Below are 19,665 nucleotides of genomic sequence, written 5' to 3' on the forward strand. Positions count from 1 at the left end.
GTGGGAAGCCAGTGGTGTGGAATTTCGTATGTCGCATTTTTTGGAACCTACCACTGTTTTGCTAATTGAATGGATCCATAGCCGTACAGGCTGCACGCCATAAAGGCATCATACACGTTTAAACGTTCCAGAAACGTTCTTCGATTCACAAACATGACAGGCGCAACCGCAACTATGGTGGTCAAAGCTACCCCTGCTGATCGTGCACTATTCGCAACGACGGCGCGACTTATATCGTGTCTTGTAACCGAATCGGTCGTCCGTGCTTTGTATTACACTCTGGATGGGTTCGAAGCCAGTGGTGTCGCGGTTGTTCTGTGTAACGCAATGTCTACGATCGACGTGAACTACGGATCCAACGACATCCTTTGTGTCATTCCGCTTCAGCACGTCCCAGTCTTCAAACACGATGGCGCCGATCCTAGGGCCCCCGAGATCGGATTGCTCGATCCCCTAGACATGCTGCCACTGGTATTCGAGCCAATCGAGGCCACCGAGGCTTCGAATGCAGCGGAGGTACGCGTTCTAGCCCTTGGCGATGACGGCATTGCTAACCCCAACTCAGCACACTGATTTATGTGCCGCCATTATTAAAGCCTTACCTTCCCCTGGTTGGGCTCTTCCAAAATCTTTCAAACTCGTAGAATTCAAAGGACCTCTGTCGATCTGGCATCGATACGCTGCAAACGCCCGAATTGCAACCGATCTCTCTGAAAGCATAGCAGAGGAGTTCGAAAGTGCAGTGAAATGGCAGAGTACGTGTTCGTACCCTTCCAGGCTGACCTTGCCTAACAAATATTCAATAGCGTATTCGTACGAACATCCCCCGGCTGCTGCTCTGTTCTCCTCCCCGAGTATTGACTGGGAGCAGTCCATCGTAGAAGGACACCCTACGCATCCCGTTCGTTGCATTGTGTTATTTTTATTTTGTGTTTAGTCCTGAAACACACGCTCAGATGCATAAAACGCGCCGCTTCTTGCCCCCGATAACCGATTTCCAGCCTGGTGAATACGACTTGTATCACCCGAAGTTGCGATTTGTGGCCTTGCCAAAAGACGACCTCAAAATCACCCACGACTTTGAGGGCCTAACGGCACCCGTCCGTGAGGCAGCGTCTGCGAATGCAAACAAACCGTTGGTTGTCCCTGAAGGGTTCCTCGCCATTCCAGTCCACGAGTTACAGGTCGCGCACATTCAAGACAAGTTCAAAGATGCGGTGATCTATCCCCCTGAGTTTTACGTGTCTGCCCTCGCCCAACAAAGTATTCGGTGCGTTGTATCATCTTCAGAACGACCTATTTTCTAATTTGACTACTTCAAGGTCGGTCATCGTTCCTGAGGCGTACAAGGAGTTGTCGCTGAAGCTTGGAGTGGGCATCAAGCTTACTTCGGCTGTGCGGACGATTTCGCCGGCTTCAGCATATCTTGGCCCCCGTTTCTCAGAGCAAGTCGTACCAGCGCTGACTATGGATTGGAACATTGTCACTGTCGCCAAAGAGCTGGCTAGCGTTGTTCATGCCCATCCAGATGGAGAAATAGCCAAACACTGCTCTGCCATCGTTCGGCAATGCTACGAGAACACCAGCGAAGAGCGAAACGAACGACTCATTGTTTGCACCTCCCTGGTGGAGAGCGGCCATGCAGGATCTGATGGAGATGTTCCCGCTGTAATCCGCATCTTCGACTTAGACACCGAAGACAAGAGAGCCGACTGGTTGGACAAGTACGTTCCGATTCTTGGGCGAACCGCGCATTTCTGATGAATCCCTCTTTGATAGATTTGTCAAACTTTTCTTCGAGGCTTTCCTTCCTTCTGTCATTCATGACGGCGTAGCGTTTGAATGCCATCCCCAGAACTGTGTGGCTAGGTTTGATTTGGACACCAAAGAACTGCGCGGGTTCATCATTCGTGACTTCGGCGGCCTTCGTATTCATCCAGAGACCCTCAAGGCATCTACTGGCGTCGACGTGGATTTCGTGGAGGGGCACTCGATCATCGCAGAGGACCTCGACGACGTCTATACTCGGATGTACCACACTGTCATCCACAACCACCTCCAGCAGCTCATCCGCGTGCTTGGTCTCCACTACAACGGCCGTGGTTGGCGGATTGTACGGAAACACCTGCATGCGATCATCCCGCATGATCATGGTCTTTACGTATCCTGGCTTTCACCAGAGAACAAAACGTTCCCCGGCAAGTGCTTCATGAGAATGCGGATGCAGGGGATGTATCGATTCGTGAGTTTGCAAATGTCGCTATTGAATCAAAATGCTAAATGTTCTTCCTGCACAGCACTTACATGGGCCCTTCCCTAATCTAATTCACTACCGAGGGGTCTCCATGGAGGACGATCCAATAGATGCTTAACATGATCGATGTCGTTAGAAATATGTCAAATTAAACTATATGTAACCTTTGTTTCGTTCTGCCTTCTGCATACAGTGATTCGGATTTTGTATGAGCCCGTTGGGTTGGAAGCGTTACTCTTTCTAATCTCAGCTGGCATCCACAAATTGAAATATGGCATCATCATTGTGTAGCTAATGGGCGGTAGTTGAGCTTATGAGAATAGCCCCAGCTCCACGGATAATCCCAAACCAAAAGAGGTTCCCACTAATGGGATTATTTGCTTGTTTCTTCGAATTGCAGCCTTTCCGCCGCTTCCCACAGGCGTCTGGTCTCCGTGAGTGCCAGCGATTTTCTCCATGCATCTAAACCAATTCCTCACACAGCCGTACGACGCCTTCGCGCTGAGGAGCGGGTTGCCTCTACCCTATTTAGCATTACGTGTATTCAGGCCGAAGACGTGTCGCATGTCTCGCGACTTGTGTGTGCTGGGTTTCCATCAGACATATTCTGCAGCTTCTGTAGCGGGAGGAAGGGTGACTTCTCCGTTATCTTATCCGATAAGATCTCGGTAATATGGTGATTCACAAGCTTTTATCTTATCAGATAGGCACTGTCTGGCCTGCCGGACTTCGGGTTAAACAACACTGCGATCCCGAGCTCGAGGCCACCAACTTTGTGTTTGCTTCCATCGGATTTCTGATCCTAGCTCTCTCGGGGACTCATCAAGCACGTTGGCGTTTGCCACGACGTGCATATGGGAACACGCAACGAATCATGTTCCAAAGGACGACCACGAGTGCACAAGTGACTCATTCATATGCGTTGCTGCTCTGAGGGGAACCCCCCGGATTGTTGTTCCTGGATCTCTATTGCGCCATGGATTGGAGTGGTAGACCCGCTGCGCAAATCTTGCGGGCCGATGAGAACGCCTGGAATGTCCTGCGACCAGGGCTGTCTTCACTTAAAGAACCGTGTCGTCCTCATATTTTATTCACCACGGCCCCAGTATGCTTGGCAGTCCAATGGGAGTGTCTTTAACGTGCAATTTCTGCCCCAATTGATGCATAAACCCGATAATCATGTCACCACGTAGCTGACGATTTAGTAGGTGAGCTCAAATCGGTTGAGATCCCAATCTCATGTGAGAGACTGATATCCCCCATGTTCGTTAACCATATCTTTAGAAGTCCCCCCGTTCAGCCATCCAATTGCTGTTAGCCTCCTGTGAGATTGTTGCCATCACCGGCATTCCGACTATCGCTTGTTGGGGTTTCTTCTCCACGAATTTGTTAGTTGAAGAACGAACGAGTTTTGGTCGGCAAAGGGGCGTTGATGTCTTAATTGAAACTAGCCGTAAGTCAGCCTCTCTTCTGTTCGATCCTTGTACACGCACGGTGGCTCCTTATTCGTCATACAGGATCTCCCCATTCAGCCGCCCAACGTTTAAATACGGCTCCTTTCTTTCCAATATCTTTATTCACCTGTTCGCTCAATGTCCTCTGGCTACTCTCTACCGCCCGCTGAGCACGCAGCATTCGCTGTGACCTCGCGCCTCCTATCATGCCTCGTCACCGAAGGCCTCCTTCGAGCATTCTATGTGCCCATCGACTCTGATGCAGCCTCCGGTGCACTTGTCGTGCTATCCACGCACCTCATGTCAGAGCACCCGGTCATCGATCGAGCTCTACGGCCAAGAGATGTGTTCGCCATTGTCCCTGTGCGGCATGCCCCTATGACGAAGGGGTCTACACACAAACAGGGGCAAGCAGTTGGCCTGGTCGACCCGTTGGACATGCTCCCGCAAGTCTACGAGCTATCAGAAGTAGCCCCCACCGACGACAAAAATGTTGGTCTTTTCTTGCACATTACACTATCCTAATTAACCCTTACATTAGGACGCCTTGAAGAGCGCAATATTATCCCGCTTGACGCCTCCTCCTTGGGAATTTGGTCGCTACACGTCCCTTTCTGACGCACTCGAGCCTGTGCGCCTGTGGAATAAGTTCGTCGAAGGACTTCTACTGGACCAAACGCTTCGTGAGACAATCGAGAAGGAGCTCAGAAGCTCACTGAATTGGCAACGTAATCACCTCTACTAGTGTCGATGGCGCAATGAGACTGACGCATCTGCAGGCGAAGCCTTCGAACACCCTCCGCGATGCCCTTCTTTGAGTTCCCCTGCCATCGAGTGGGAACAAAGCCTTGTGGCAGGGCATCCCACCCACCCTGTAGGTACCATCGATCCTTCCAAACTGGTAGATCTCAACGTTTCCGGTAGATGCACCGTGCCCGATCGATGGCTTCCGTTCCATCTAGCTACGATTGGTACCATCCACGCATACGGTTTGCTTGCGTTCCGCGCTCGAAGCTCCACATTTCCGGCGACTTTGAACAGAAAATGCGAGGCCTGGTAGAGAGCACTGCCGCGAAAGTTGGAAAATCACTACCTACCGATGCCGACATCGTCTTTGTGCCTGTGCACGAACAACAAATTTCGAACATTCTTCAGAAGTTTGACGACGTATCAATCCTTGACTCGGAAATTAGCGTGGGGGCACTTGCGCAGTCAAGCATCAGGTCAGCCACGCGTTTAAGAAGCCTTCGGCCTTTAATGTATCTTAACATTTGCGTCACAGGACCGTCATCGTCCCGGACATGCCTGGTGTTGCCTTCAAGTTGGCAGTGGGGGTCAAGATATCCTCCTCGCTGCGAACCATCTCCCACTTCACTGCTGACTTTGGACCGCGATTCTCCGAGCAAATTGTTCCAAAATTAGTGATCAACCCCGATATCCTGAAGGTTGAGCTTGAGCCAGCGAGCGCCGTCTACCGCGGAGATCCAGACACCGTAAAACACCTGACCGCTGTCCTCAGAGAAGAATATCATCCGCGCGAGGGAGAGTGCCTTATCGTTTGTGCAGCGTTATTAGAAATGGGGCACGAAGGACTCCAGCCCGGTGTATCAGCCATCGAGCATATCCTGAACTTGGACACTCCAGACAAAAAGGCCGCATTCCTCGACCGATACATACGTCTTGCTTGCGAAGCGCTCATCCCGCCGCTGCTTTACAACGGCGTCTCCTTCGAAGCACATGCACAAAACGTCCTTGCACGCTTCGACACCACTTCCGGAGAATTGCTGGGTTTCGTAGTCCGAGACCTCGGCGGCCTTCGCATCCACGCGCCTACTTTGCGTGAATCCACTGGCACGGATTTCCAGTTCCTCCCGGGTCACTGCATCGAGACAGCAACCTTGGAAGAAACTTATCCGAAGTTCTACCACACATTGTTCCACAATCATCTACAGCGCCTCATCCGAATCCTCGGCATGCACCACAATGGACTCGGCTGGGAGATGCTTCGGACGCACCTGCAGAACGTGATACCCGTCGACCACCCGTTGCGCAAGGCCTGGCTGGCTCCAGAAAATGCCTCGTCCCCGGAAAGTGTTTGTTGAGAATGCGACTGCAGGGTGTTTACCGAGACGTACGCCGTGACAGACTCCTTGCCTTGCTTGTTTCGTGGCTAACATTCCCTTTAGATGGTCTTCAACCCGTTCCCGAACCTGATTCAGTACAGCCCCGAGAGAGCTTAATGAACGCTTGTTCCTATAACGTGTATATATTTATCGCAATATCCATTTGTATCGGAACGCTGGCGGAATTCTTGAGAGTTGATAAGATTAGATTAGATACCCCATGCAAGATATTGCACCTACACTGCATGACCTGTCTTGACGACGTCCAAGGCACTGCAGCGACAGCGGGCGCTGCTTTTATAGGTCATGGATCAGTAGAGCAAGGACTACATCCCACGTATCTCTCCCACCAAGGAAATGTCTAAAGAGTTGCTTGGAACTCTCATCATCGTCGTGTTGAAGGCGAAGAACCTCCCAGATCCGCACTCGTTCTACAAATCCGATGTCTACACGCAGGTGTCGCTAAACAATGAAAGCAAGTCCACTCCGGTGGACGTCAAGGGCGGACAACACCCTGTGTGGGATGCAGAGCTTCGGTTCCCTGTCATGAAGGACAGTGCCGCAAAGTTTCGGGAACTCAAGGTATCATGCTGGTCGAAGGAGCCTCGAACTGATGAAAAGCTCGGGGAGGGAAAGATTGACATTACTGAGACTCTGAAGACAGGCGAATTCGATGGTGAGCATCTTCCAGACTTGGGAGACAGATGCTGATTGCAGAATCTTGTAGATTGGATCAGTCTGTCAACCCCAGAGGCAGGTGTGAGAGGAGATGTGTATCTAGAAATGACCTTCTACGCCGCTGCCCCGATGCCTGCCACATCAAACCGTCTTTCTGCGGCACCGGGTGCACAGCTCCTTCGTCGGCCGTCCAAGCTCTCGCAGGCGGACCGGCTTTCGCGTCCTGCTACCAAACCTTCCCCCTTATCTACCAACGGATCCCAATTCACTCAACCAGATAATCGAATTCGCCGAGAGCTGTCTCCGCTGCGTAATAATCAGCTTGCTTCTGGCCATGTCTCACCTCCGCATCCGAGATCAACTTCTGTGTCACTACAGCGTTTGAATGCGCCTCTGCCGGAGGAGCCGGATCGCATGCAATCCCCGCCCATCCCATCGACTCTTCTTCCGGGGGCTGGGAGAGCGAAGCCAACACCTCAACCCGTTCAGCCTGCCCAGCTTCCGACGGGTGCCCTTCCCGCGATCCTCAGACCAGGTAATCCCAATGCTCCCGCTCGCACCCCTGTGCCGACAGCGGCTCCCCAAGAGCACGCCGTACAACCATCCCATAACTCTGGTCAGCCTTCGTCATATTACCACCATCCACCGCCCGAGCAGCCCGCACACCCCGTACAGCCATCCCACAACCCTGGACCACCTTCGACGCAATACGCTCCTCCCATCGAACCCCAGAGACAGGTCAGCTATGGCCAGGTGACCGGCAACCCTTATGCAGAGCCTCATATAAGGCCTCAGAGCCAACACGCCAACGCTGGATACGGATCACCGCCTGTCCATGCCGCCACCACGCCTGTACCACAAGCCGTCCCAGAGTTGTGGAGAACGTATGATGCCTCAGCTCCCTTATCGTTTCCCGTCCCAGCCGTTTCCCCCGTGCGAGAGAGCTATCTGCATCACTCGCCCCCTGCGTCGCACACGCTTGGTCCCAGATCGCCAGGGCCTACATTTACTCCTACTCACAGTTGGGGACGAGAGCCACGCGACATCCAGGACATACACCGTCAGACACGATATCAGTCCCCCCTTCCGCTCCCTCCATCAGCAACGACCGTTGGATCTAGCCCACCGCCTGCCCAAATAGTGCAACCAGCGGCACCGGCACCGGCGCCAGCGCCAGCACCAGCAAGACGGTCTTCAACAGACGCGGCGCTGCTGGAAGCCCATCGTAAGGCCGAAAGAGAGGCAGCTCAGCGGAAAGAGCAAGAAGACAAAGACTTAGAACTTGCCCGCCAGTTGGATAGAGAGTTGAATCTATAGTGATTGATACAGTAGTGATTTAGTGCAGGCTACATGTAATTCGTTGTCCATAGTCCGTCGTATGTCGTCATGATGTGCTCTATACGTGTCTTGTATTCCTCGTTCTAGAAGAGAGCTCGTGGTCGGCGTAAGCAGCTGTGAGCTCTCCTTTGCGGACGCCCTTTGACATCCTCAAATCATAGAAGAACGTCAGGAGGTAGAAGGTGAACCCGAATGCAATAGTCCATTCCAAGACGCCTTTGAAATGGGATTCAGAATTGTGCGTTTTAAATATTGATGGAAAATTTCACCTCCAACGTTGGTGCTTTTGAACAGTGCAATCCCAAAGGCTATTGCAAGCACTATAAGAATGCTAGCTATAGCGGCTTTGACGACGTAGGCTTTTTTCAGTGATCTGACGAAAACAAAGTCTTTACTGATCCATCGGTACTGTCGAACAGGTCAATCAGCCAGCCCACTATGTAACAAAGAACAAAGATGGGGCGAACCTCCACGACGGTAAAAATGGCGCTCAACACCACGCCAACCATAAAGACGAGAAGGAATATTCTGTGGAGACTCGTGTGGCGTTTTGTGTCAAAAACAGACAGCAATATCAGTCCACATCCGCCCATAAACGAACTGAGTATCGCAAGAATGCTAAAGGCGCGTTCCCTTTTCCGCATTATTGGAATCAATCTATCGTCAAAGGAGGTTAACGTTTTGATCCCTTATGAAGAGCTGTACGTGCCGTCCTGAATGTCGCAGCCATCTCTCCATAACTAGTGATGCAAAAAAGCATACAGCCGTTACTGAACACCCTGCGACGAACAATGGCTTGAGAATATCGGCACCGACGTCGGATATGTACGCTATTGAGCCGTCTTGTGACACATATCTGGGACGCCCTTGCGCCAGCCATGTTATCAGCATCGACAACAGCGTGCCTTTTTTGGGAAAAAAATCAGCAAGTTGAATACGAAGATCCAAGATATCTCACCAAACCAGATAAAAGCACCAAAGAGGGGAATCCAAACATATAGCCAATGAAAGTATCGTGAAGCAGGCGTCATCTAACAGGAATGAAAGCTACCCAAAGGTGCCAAATAATGTCGTGTGCGTTCGGCGGGTGCTTGAAGCGATTTATATACGATCGTGTGCACACCGCAGCACACGGTTTATAAGAACACAGGAAAAGGAGTGGAGGCTGCATGGCTTCTGGCTTGCGCAGACATGACGTACTTGGCGGAGACTGCGAGAAGCCAAGTCTTCTAATTTTATGTCAGAGTATCGTTGTCAGCACGCCCGGTTGTCGATAGGCGCCCATCTCCGGGCTGGGCACGTCGAGGTCGGAACTACATAACGTTCCTCCTAGTACCTTTCTGTCAGTGCCTTCACAAAATCAAGGGGGCCGAAAAGACACCGGAAGACCTACCTAGAGCCAGGTTTTACGAGTAGGACTAAGCTAGACCCTGTGCATGCAGTCGCGGGAGTTCCAGAGGATCGAGTTGTTCTCAGAAGGAGGATTGTGGGGTAGACGTCGGTGTCAGGCGGCCGTCAGCATGTCCAAATGCAAAATTCGAGATTGGAGGCCTAGGTTAGAGAGGGCGTAAAACCCTTAGGAAACTACAATGTTACAAGCAAGCTACGTATCTAGCTTGCACTGTGAAATACAAACGATCATGAACTCGAAAAATCAAACGGTGATCACAAAAAGGTAAAGAAGAATCAAACATTCAGAACGAAGAAGAAGAATGATCGATAAGCGCTTAAGCGCCCGAGTCAACCTATGATCGCAACCGTCACGTCGCAGACTCCAATGTATGGCGCCTTTTCCGCAAATAACGAACAATTGGGCGGTAGCTCAGAGCTGCAACAGACCAAAGGGCTAACCAGTTGGGGCAATCGTGACTACGACTCAGGCGATAATTCATCCATCAATTAACGCACGCATTGCACACTCATAGGGGAAAATATGGAGCTAAGAGCATTCAGTTCAGCTCTAAGCTAGCCTGGTCGATGGAGGTTCCCGCGTCAAGGTCATTCACTATTTAGCGTGGGTTCAGAGAAGCTTCATCATAGTGGACAGGAAACATACGCATCAACGCGCGAGTTCTCAAACGGACAAATAGTGTACTATACCCAAGCGTATGTTTGGTTTAGTTCACCCACTCGTTCATGGCGCGACATGACAATGGCCTTCGCCTACTCCTGTATTGGTGACCACTAATGAGCGTCTGTCGATCCCGCTTGAGCCTCCATGGTATGGTTTATAGATTCAAATGCCTGCTCAATGTCGTTCTTATAATAGGTACCCTCCCTACGTAATTGAAGTCACCGACATACAAGGCCATGCACTATCCCGTGCGCGCACTAGTATCAGTCTTGAAGTCGAACTTACTGACAACGCGCTTTCACAGACTATCTTATTAATGAATAGTATATAATTGCCGTGGTACGATGACATGCAAACCAGACAATCCGGGTCTCCTTCCTATCCCTCGAAAGCAATGTTGCTCTCAAGAGGATTTGTGGCCTTTATCAGCGTGTCGTTCGCCATTATTGGTGCCGACGCCGCCAATGACTGGACCAAGCCCTGTTTCGACGGCGAGTGCGCTTATGATCTTCCCGAGAGCTCTGGAGGGTCTGGTATCATGAAGCTAGTACGTACAGTGCATTTACAACATGTCTTGGTCCACGAGTGGTATTGATTACTATTGTTTTTTATTTACAGTTTGGTTCGACGAAGTCCATCAGCGACATAACTCCTGCTGCTGGATGGGTCATCCTGGATTGCGACCCGAATCTACTCGACCAGGAAATCCGCCTCGTCTGCGAAACCGACGATGAAGACTCGGGATGCAACCACGTATTTGACCACCATGGCCCCGTTGGCAAGATTGTGCGACTTCCAGAGAGCGTAAGATATTGCCGCCAGTCGTATTCCTGATGTCTGCTAACAAAGACCTACACCAGTGCGGCGGGGGACCATTCCTGAGGATAGCAAGCATGGCAGTAGCTGAAGACCAAACACTTCCGTCCCATGCACAAGGGAGAATCAGCCGTCGAGGGGGCGCTGCTGCTCAAGTCCACGTCGTCAAACTCGATGGTAACTTCGCCGCCATCGACGCCGAAAAGTAAGCATACTCTTGACTACCCCCATGTACCGCCCTCCTGATCGCCCCTGTTGCCAAAGAGCGGGGGACATCAAGTTCGCTTTCGTCGGCGTGAGTTCTTCTGCTGATGAGTGCGACATTAGTTGGGCGAATATTAATGTTCTATTCAGGCAACGGTTCCGGGCCTTGATCTGAATGCAGCATTCAATGACAACATCTTTGGCGACGTTGGTAACTGGGTAAAAGGGGCTGTCCAAACTGTCGCCCAAACCGCCACTGGCGCTGTAAAGGCCGTCGGAAACTGGGCGGGCCAAGCCCTCAAAGACTTCAGCGACCTCCTCAAAAGTATGTTTCTTGCAGTACAAACTACCGCCCCTCATGTCTCTCCCCCCCGATATTTCCTTAAGATAAAACACACTTCGAGATCAAACCGACCGTCGAGAGCGCCAACATCTCTCTCAAGGCCGACGTCGACCTCTCAGCTGGGACTCCCCCCACAACGTGCCCCGGCGGGAAACAGGCGAAGGTCAACGTCCAATTCCACAACACAGGGTCCGTTGTGGTCAAAGCTGGGATCGTGATCATCGGAAACGTGGTTCCGGTTCCCAATATTACTGAATTTGCCGCCTTCGGAGGTGAGCCGTAGCAATGATGTCTTCCGTCACTCTGAGCCATTGTAACTCTTTTATAGGTATCAACGGAGACTTCGATGCTCATTTGCATGTCGACCTTGCTATTTCTGTGCGACGAGCGGCACTTGCCTGATAGTATTTCTACTAACGTGCGCCGTAAACCAGGGGGGGTTCACGTTCGAAAAAAATATCATCAAAGAACTGGGTATCCCAGGATTGAGCATTCCTCCGTATGTGCCTGTTTTGGGCACACATACCTCTGCTCACCGGTATATATTGCAGATTGGTCACCGTTGGTCCCTACATTTCGTTGGATGCTAAAGCCCAAGGCCACCTCGCCCTCGACTTGACGGCGGACGTCCATCTTGCCTATGAATTCAAGGATCTAGAGATGTGGTATCCCAAGAAAGAGGCCAAGTATATGAAGGAGGATGGCATCAAGAGCAAGGACAGCGGTAAGCGCGTCAATATCACCACCTTGTTCGTGGCTATTGATGTGACTACTGCTACAGATCTTAACTTACAAGCCTCCGCCCATCTGAGCGCCGAAGGGTTTGTTCAAGGAACGCTCACGCCTAAACTCCATCTCGGTATCACTGCTATCAATGGTGCCGCCCATGCAAGTATCTGGGTCGGGGTCGATGCCTGGGTACGGGCATCTGTCGTCGCTAAGGCCGATGCAGCAGTAGGACATAAGAGGGATGTCCAAGGCCTTGACTACGTCCCGCCGTATTCTCATGGGATGAGAGATCTTGTTGGGAGGAACTCGATTTCCGCCGCCGTCTGTTTGTGGATCGACGGCGGCTTGCATGTGAGGGGCGGCGCAGAAGGTGGCCTTCTGTCATGGAATGCGCCTGCCGGTGAGCTCTCGCTATGGGAAAGCCCAGCTTGGGAAATATACCACGTACGTCCAACTTCCAATTTGGCTACCATGCAGGGAGGCTATAGTAACTGACGACTTGGCCATGCTAGTTCTGCGCACCAAAAACCGCTGGGTTCTCCAAGCCCAAGCACACACTTGCGGAAGTAAATGCTTTGTCAGGCGGCATTCGAACGTGTTTAACTGACCAAGAGTTGGGGTCGCCCATCAAAGAGAAAGTTCCTGCCAAACCGTAAGTGCTAGAGTTTATTTCTACAATTCCTCGCTCACCCATGAATTCAGTATGCCAAAGCCATAGATCTTATCCGTGTACTTACGTTGGATGCAGTCGCTGTGTCACTAGTTTCCTAATACGAAGCTCTCCCTTACAGTGACCAGCACCATGGCATAAACATCCCCGCGGAATATAAACTCGTTGCCTGTTACACTGAGGAAATGGTGGGGATGTATACATTATTGAGTCTTCGTTAGAATCATGCAGAAAAATAAGTGAGATCAGACACCAAGACTTGCAGGATTTCAAGCGTGCTCCTACAAAGAATCCCAGAATTCCCTTGTAGTACCCCAAGAAACACTAGGTTCTCTTCCAACTGAATCGAGGATTCCTCAAGTGCAAACCCGAAGAGATAAACAACTCTCACAACACTATCGATTGACTTTAGAACTTCCCCGCTAAGCGTCAGCACAGATGCCGCATGAATTGGGGAGGCACATAGAAGTAGGCAATGATCGGTGTGATTGACACGGTGAGTTCCATTGAGGCTCCACAGCTTTTCGTATTGACATGGGATGGAAACAAAGCCTCGCGAAGCCCGAAGAAGAGAGACTGCCTTAGCCAATGATGGAGTGCATTTCTGTGCAAGGTAATGCTTGGCGTACTTCGTTGGTATGAAGAGCCGCGTACAGCATTAGCGATGAGACTATTTAGGAGGCAGTAACCGCGATGTATCGGAGAGCGTAAAAAGTCCAGTGTATTCGGGCGAACGGCTCTAAAACAGTAGGTGCAAAGAGATGGTGCAGCAGTCAATGGGAGCCACTGGTGTGGGGACTCACGCGCACGCGTTATGACGCTAAGAATCTCACAGTAGATTCCTATCTCATCCGCGGCATCACGAACGAATAGACGATAGTCGGCACCGTGGCCAATGGTTACTGTGTGAGCCAATCGCCGTGAAACGTTGGGAGTAGCCATGGCTTGGCGGTCTGCCGCTTGCAGGAGCAGAGCAACAATGCAGGTCACCCGAAGCCACACATGACCGACTCCATCCCAATAATAAGCCTTGCATTATAAACTATTCAAACGCTAACGTCAGCGCGATGCTCAGCCTGTGAGTGAACGGACGCATAAGTTAATTGATCATTGCATCTGGTGTCCGAATTCCGCTCCTTCAACGCACCTCTCCAGTTCTCTCCACTCGCTTGTCGGCACGCCCGATCTCCCATTGTCGAGCGCAACCGCAACTTTTCTCCCATGCCAGGATGGGCTGGAAATAGCGGCCCTCCGCGTATCAAGTGATCGTGGCATGTTATGTGAACCAATCTGAACATTTCCTGTATCGGCGGCGAATTTTGGCATTTCGGTAGGCGGCACAGTGCGTATGGTCTTTGGCCTTCGCACAACCTGGACAACTACGTCCCAGAAGACGAAGTGCGCGTATGTAGCCGATAATCGATGAGTGCCTGGTGTCAATTGAATAGGCGACCCTCAAGCAAGCCTTTGCCCCGGGATAAAGATTTTTAACTCCCACTGTCAAGACGCAACTTCGGTTCTCCATTGCGCTGGTTCGGAGTCTCACCACCTACATCCACAAAATTCATATCATTCCCAAGAAAAGTGGTTCAAGGAATTACTCACTCGCGTTCCTTGATCGAAGAAGCACAGAGGACCGGTACCCAGAACGATCATCCGAACCCACAGTTGAGCAAACAGGAACCGGTGTGTGTGTAAGTGGTGTCGGCCACATGTGCGTAGCGCTTGCGATCCAAAACAGACGGGCCGTGCATATTAGAAACAGATTAGAATAACAACGGATAAGAAGTGCATACGTACGTGGGTCCTCTCAATCCAGCAAGTTCTACAGCTATGTCAAATGAAGCAGAGTGGTCTCAGGGACTACAATCCCCACAGCTTAGTGTGAGCGTATTGCACGAATGCGTACATGGACGTACAGCGCGACGTCAGCGGAGATCCTTAACAATTGAGCCGCTTGTGCTGCCCATGAGTACCGGGACTATTGTATGTGATGCAGTGATATCTTCCGACTTTCTACCCTATGGTCGAGTACACCGTCCATGTGCTACCATGGAGTCCCTGTCACATTGTCAGAGGGTATATAAACGGGCGGGGTCCAGCGCACCAGATATAATGCTACAACCCCCAACATGGCCTCGCATAATGGCGCCCAGATAGCAGAAATCATTACTCGGTTCTTGTTCTGGATCACCCTCCGTGAATAACATAGCTCAACCCACTGACGATGACATGAACATCAGCCATTCTTGCGACATCATCATTCGGTCTTCGGCCGACATTCACGGGTCTCAGGCCCCCAGGGTCAACATAATAAGGCTAATTTGCAGAATAGAAGAAACAGAGGTAAGGAATGTAATGTGAGGAGATAGAACGTAGAACGAAGGGGAGATATGACGGAACGATGCATCCTGATGTATAAAGCAAAGTTGGCAAGAATCGACAGATGAACGAGACGAAGAGTAAAGGGTATGCCCTAGTTGGAGATCCTCATCAACCTACAAACGATAATGAATGGGTCCACCGATTGACTTCAGCAGCATTGCGTGGTCGTATGGAGCTGTGGCATGAAAGGGGACGAGCCCCGACTCGAACTTGCTCCGCTGGCAAGTTTCTTAAAAATCTGCACCGAGTATGAGATAGTCACACGATGGAGTACAAATGGAGAATCTACCTCGATAAAGACGCTTGCTGACTGTCCGCCCTTGAGAACCCACCTTCCATCGATGACATACACAGGAACTCCTGTGATACCTTTGGCTTTGGCTTCCTCGGTCATTTTCAAGACTTCGTCTTCGTGGAGGTTTGATTGTAAGAACTCAATGGCCTGCATGGATAGCACAGAAATAAGTCATGAATGTCGTCGGGTGGGTGAGCTTGCCTGGACACACCTCGCCTTTAGTCATCACACCCACTTCCTCGGATATGTCAGCCAAAAGGTTGATATCCCCGATATCTTTCTTCTCCTCGAAGTAGGCCTTGAAAAGTGCTGTCAATAGCGGGAGTTGCAAGGCCTGTCCTCCGATGTTGAATGCTTTGAGGCTAAGGCGATGCGCCCAGATTGTCTGGCTCATGGGGCCATTGAAGGAGCTGCGGTAGACACGGGATGAACGGTCTGAAAATAAAAATTCTATATCTGTTCGACTCACATAGGGACACCTGATTCTTTCGTCCACTTGTCTATGGCGCTTTCTGTGGCCTCAAACTTCTCCTTCCCCATCTTGTTCATATAGAAAGTTGTTCTATCGATGCCGGGGGAAAATTCCTTCAAGCAGTTAATGAGCCGAAATGGGCGATATTCGACTTCGACGGTCAACGGCAGGTTTAGCGAGTCCTTGCAGTATGATATGGCCTGCAGCAGCTCGATGTGTCCTATGTAGCAGAAGTGGCATGCCTACGGGATGATCAGACAAAAAGCAACCCGACATTTGACTTGTAACGCACGAAATCATTGACAACGAATATCTTGACCGCTCTGTTGGCCATTTCGCTCGATATTGGGGGCAGAAGATGAACAGAGGTCCGTGGTGGAGGTTGATATGGTGGCTGGGTGATGCAGGGGGCAAGTAAATGGACTGCGTCGTGGCGAACGAGTTAAAAGGCGGATAGGAGAGTGCGTTATGAGTGCAGAGCAGTTCTGATCATGGATGTTCCAAGCTTAGTGATATAACGGACTTGTGAGCGGCATGGCGTTGAGTTGGTGTCTTAGCCAATCCGGTGTGTGTCAAATGCTAAGATTGGACACACGTGACACACCACCCGGCCCTGTGATCACCGCTGCTTTGTAAACGCTCGGTGCCACCGCTTGGCTTGCTCATTGATGTCGGCGACGTTCTCGAGGGCTCGGAGCACTCTAATATACGTACACTTTATGCGGCTATCAAATACCGGCTTCCCCGTTCATCTCTCTTTGCAGAGATCTGCTTTTTTGCTCGAAATAACATTCAGGACCTGTGCAATGGTCAACCCCATGTTCTTGGCTCAGAAAGTTTCTTTGCCGGCTGCTCAGTCATCCTATTAACCGTTGGCCGTGAAGTCGGTCAATAGCTTGTATTGCGCTTGTCTTCTGAATCCACTTGCATCCGGAATTCAAAGGTAGTCATCTTGTCTTCCTCTTCCGAGTCGGCTAAGTAATTGCATAGCAGGCGAGAGATCTAGTTATTAATGCAGTAAGCAGTTGGAACAGCGATATTATTCATCGCAGCGATCGCAGTATATAAGTAAGACGGAACCAACGGCGAGCCTGTGCATTGTACTGACTAAGTTCCTAGCCATGGCTGCGCCTCTTCCCCATCTATTCTTGGGGAGCTGCATTGCCACAGTGCTCGCGCTGCCGCCCTGCTTCATTTGGTGACCTCGGAATTTCTTCGTTGTCAACTCGACAAAATTAACTCGGCGGGCCGCATTTGCCTAACACCGCTCTTGTAGATTGTAGAATAGAGCCAGCCCTTTGCTACATGTTGGATTTAGTAGTGTGAGGAGAGAAATGACACGCGCAAAGTGGCGCGCACCATAAAGTTGAAGTAACGTATCGCAGGTCGGCTCCCAGAGTCCAAGAAACGAGAGGCTTGTATTTGGTCGTTTTTATGATGATGCCATCGAAGCGTGGGGCCACGAGCGTTGCCGCGGAGACTGTCGGTGTAGATGCAGAGTACCCATTATCGATGGGTACAGGAAGCTTGGGCTCGCTAATGGGCCACTGCATGGTAGTCGGCGTACTTCGTGGGCGGCACTTGAGCCCGTCGCTCACGTGTAGTACTTATACTTACAAAAAAAGAAATTACGGCTACGTCCCGAAATAGGAAAGTTTTCAACTTGGCCAGTAATAGACGAACTTGACGCATTAATCCGTAAAGGCACAACCAACGAGTACGACCGACCAACGACGAGTGCATCTCTTCGACCTGTATTTTGTGTGGAACGATTAGCCATAAATGGAGCTTCAGTGAGTAGGTCTTCGTACTTCTTCCATCTAAAACTGTCCGAAGTATCGTCTCCTTGTTGGTAGAAAGCAAGGTAAGTCACCGGGCAGATTACTTCGCATGCACCACGCCGTCTTTTCCAAAGATAACAATATCTTACATATGCGTTTACTATTGGATGAATATTGAAGCTTGAAGCTTAAGGCTTTATGCTAGCTCAGCTATTGAGATCTCGTTCTTGCCCAGATGTGTGGAGAAGTATATGTTCTTGAGGAACACATCGCCAACCTTATCATCGGCGTGAGTAATGCAGACGAAGACCGGGATCATGAACCAGGAAATGACTTACGATCCACCTGCTGTCCGTCGACCCCTGTAGCTCTCCTATTCTTGAGAGGCAGAGCCCGTCGGGGTCATTCTTGTCCACAGGTTTGAAAGGGAGATCGCGCGCGGGGATGGGGAATGTGCGATCGCCAAATGTGAAGGATATGATCACATCTGTGTGACATGGCACGGCCCACGTTCCGTTCTGGTACTGTGCGCCTGGGATCGCCGTGTGGACTTTGGCTATGTCCTGATGTCCTCGTAAGTGACTGGTGAATGATTGGCAATGAGCGGTCAACCAACCTTCCGTGGGCCAAGGATGAATGTCTACCAAAGCAACAAATATCAATGTCGTGTTATGATTGATCTCAACGCTTGATACTCACAGACCCACTGTCGAGCACCGCGCTTCTCGTGCCCCACGTCATCCTGAGCCCGTTGACGACGACGCGCTGTAATGACACCTCCCAGAAACGCTGGGTGCCGATGTTCGGGAGCGTGATGACGGTGGCGGCTTTGTATTTAGCGGGATTCATGGCACCGATAGCGACTTCGCCGTCGTCCAAGTGATCTGCGCGGCGGGGGATTTTATAGGATACGATGGGATCTTTGATGAACCCCTGCTCGTATAGCGTGTCGATGAGTGGAGGGAAGCTACTTTGACCGGGAAGCTGCGGCAGGCAAGTAGGTGAGCCAGAGGTCGCTCTATAGAAGAGAATTGGAAAAAGGAACGAACTAAACGCGCAAGGCCCAGGATGCCGTCGTATAGCGTGCTCTTCCTGGTGATGATCAGACGAGATGCATACAGGGGGGAATCACTACACTCACAGTCCATAGTGCCTGCTTTCTTTGAGGGCAACGGCGAATGTTAGATCCTTGACATCAATGCCAGCGAAATTGACATGGTCGGACACGATGTGCCCTGCAACTGGTCCAGAGCCGTATTTCACGAAGAATGGCGCCCCGGTGTCCTTGAAGGTCGAGCTGCTTTGGGGGCCAATGAGGGTGTGGTTCGACTATTCAAATGATTGCATGGCATCAGCAAGGGAGGCTTATATCAGAAGAGGCACGGAGCTGACACAGTCACCACTGCCGTCGCCCATTACGCATCCTTCACCACCGACCCATAGGTACGAGGACCCAGAGTCCACTAAGAGCCTGAACGGCCGGGGAGGTGTTCCTATAAGCATCGAAGCGACGTCTACATCGCATCGTCCTCAATACCTGCGTCAAGAATAGATGAGATGACCTACAGCCATAATCGTCACCCCTGCGATTTCGATATTTTTTGAGCGACACGTCAGTATGAAGAAAGCGATGGTCACTCACTCGATGTCGAGTCCAAGCGAATGGATTGCATCTGCCGTAGGGGATTGGATCGTCCCTGCTAATTCGCCTCCATTCGCAAACAACGCCTGAAAGTCCAATCAAAACTCTAGTCAGAAAATCCAATCGACTGTATTCAAAGAGAGCATGTCGCTTACGTTAGGCTCATCCAGCTGTGACGAAGGGAGATTGTACGTCTTGGTGAGAGGGATGGCTAGGAATCCCTGGGTCCTTGCCGGTGTCGCCCACGTACTTTCAAGCGATTGCAACCACAAGAAAGCGAGGAATGCCGCTTGCGGTACCGACGCGATGTACATGGTGAGCCACAAAGTCTTTGGAGGACGCGCAAAGAGCTTTGGGGAGGTAGGACCCAAGGGAGGAGACGTTACCGAACGCCTGAGTTGATGGCG

The 19,665-nt window shown here is 50.9% G+C and overlaps 7 protein-coding genes across 7 annotated transcripts; 4 read left to right on the top strand and 3 right to left on the bottom strand.

Moving 5' to 3' along the window:
* Positions 1–153: 153 nt before the first annotated feature.
* On the top strand, positions 154–2,372 carry PC9H_009560 (uncharacterized protein; the record flags this gene model as incomplete). Its single annotated transcript, XM_036779059.1, has 7 exons — positions 154–516; positions 566–755; positions 807–901; positions 957–1,270; positions 1,323–1,724; positions 1,780–2,242; positions 2,298–2,372. 7 exons carry the CDS (start codon positions 154–156, stop codon positions 2,370–2,372), a joined length of 1,902 nt encoding a protein of 633 aa, XP_036628448.1.
* Positions 2,373–3,846: 1,474 nt separating this feature from the next.
* Positions 3,847–5,810, top strand: PC9H_009561 (uncharacterized protein; the record flags this gene model as incomplete). The annotated part of the gene is made up of 5 exons (XM_036779060.1): positions 3,847–4,200; positions 4,250–4,436; positions 4,488–4,582; positions 4,633–4,931; positions 4,991–5,810. The coding sequence occupies 5 exons, from the start codon at positions 3,847–3,849 to the stop codon at positions 5,808–5,810; spliced, it is 1,755 nt and encodes a 584-aa protein (XP_036628449.1).
* A 378-nt stretch (positions 5,811–6,188) lies between these two features.
* Positions 6,189–7,826, top strand: PC9H_009562 (uncharacterized protein; the record flags this gene model as incomplete). Its single annotated transcript, XM_036779061.1, has 2 exons — positions 6,189–6,507; positions 6,559–7,826. 2 exons carry the CDS (start codon positions 6,189–6,191, stop codon positions 7,824–7,826), a joined length of 1,587 nt encoding a protein of 528 aa, XP_036628450.1.
* Positions 7,827–7,905: 79 nt separating this feature from the next.
* PC9H_009563 (uncharacterized protein) lies at positions 7,906–8,356 on the bottom strand (the record flags this gene model as incomplete). Its single annotated transcript, XM_036779062.1, has 3 exons — positions 7,906–8,063; positions 8,117–8,255; positions 8,315–8,356. 3 exons carry the CDS (start codon positions 8,354–8,356, stop codon positions 7,906–7,908), a joined length of 339 nt encoding a protein of 112 aa, XP_036628451.1.
* Positions 8,357–10,315: 1,959 nt separating this feature from the next.
* PC9H_009564 (uncharacterized protein) lies at positions 10,316–12,731 on the top strand (the record flags this gene model as incomplete). Its single annotated transcript, XM_036779063.1, has 12 exons — positions 10,316–10,468; positions 10,540–10,725; positions 10,782–10,942; positions 11,002–11,032; positions 11,092–11,266; positions 11,329–11,556; positions 11,613–11,662; positions 11,719–11,783; positions 11,836–12,008; positions 12,066–12,457; positions 12,526–12,665; positions 12,716–12,731. The coding sequence occupies 12 exons, from the start codon at positions 10,316–10,318 to the stop codon at positions 12,729–12,731; spliced, it is 1,770 nt and encodes a 589-aa protein (XP_036628452.1).
* Positions 12,732–15,216: 2,485 nt separating this feature from the next.
* Positions 15,217–16,169, bottom strand: PC9H_009565 (uncharacterized protein; the record flags this gene model as incomplete). The annotated part of the gene is made up of 5 exons (XM_036779064.1): positions 15,217–15,306; positions 15,358–15,510; positions 15,575–15,773; positions 15,833–16,077; positions 16,128–16,169. 5 exons carry the CDS (start codon positions 16,167–16,169, stop codon positions 15,217–15,219), a joined length of 729 nt encoding a protein of 242 aa, XP_036628453.1.
* Positions 16,170–17,812: 1,643 nt separating this feature from the next.
* Positions 17,813–19,572, bottom strand: PC9H_009566 (uncharacterized protein; the record flags this gene model as incomplete). Its single annotated transcript, XM_036779065.1, has 10 exons — positions 17,813–17,893; positions 17,955–18,179; positions 18,233–18,256; positions 18,316–18,600; positions 18,666–18,708; positions 18,758–18,945; positions 19,009–19,130; positions 19,183–19,199; positions 19,259–19,344; positions 19,414–19,572. 10 exons carry the CDS (start codon positions 19,570–19,572, stop codon positions 17,813–17,815), a joined length of 1,230 nt encoding a protein of 409 aa, XP_036628454.1.
* Positions 19,573–19,665: the final 93 nt, after the last annotated feature.

Source organism: Pleurotus ostreatus (assembly GCF_014466165.1).
Source record: "Pleurotus ostreatus strain PC9 chromosome Unknown scaffold_7, whole genome shotgun sequence".
NCBI classification, from domain to species: Eukaryota; Fungi; Basidiomycota; class Agaricomycetes; order Agaricales; family Pleurotaceae; genus Pleurotus; species Pleurotus ostreatus.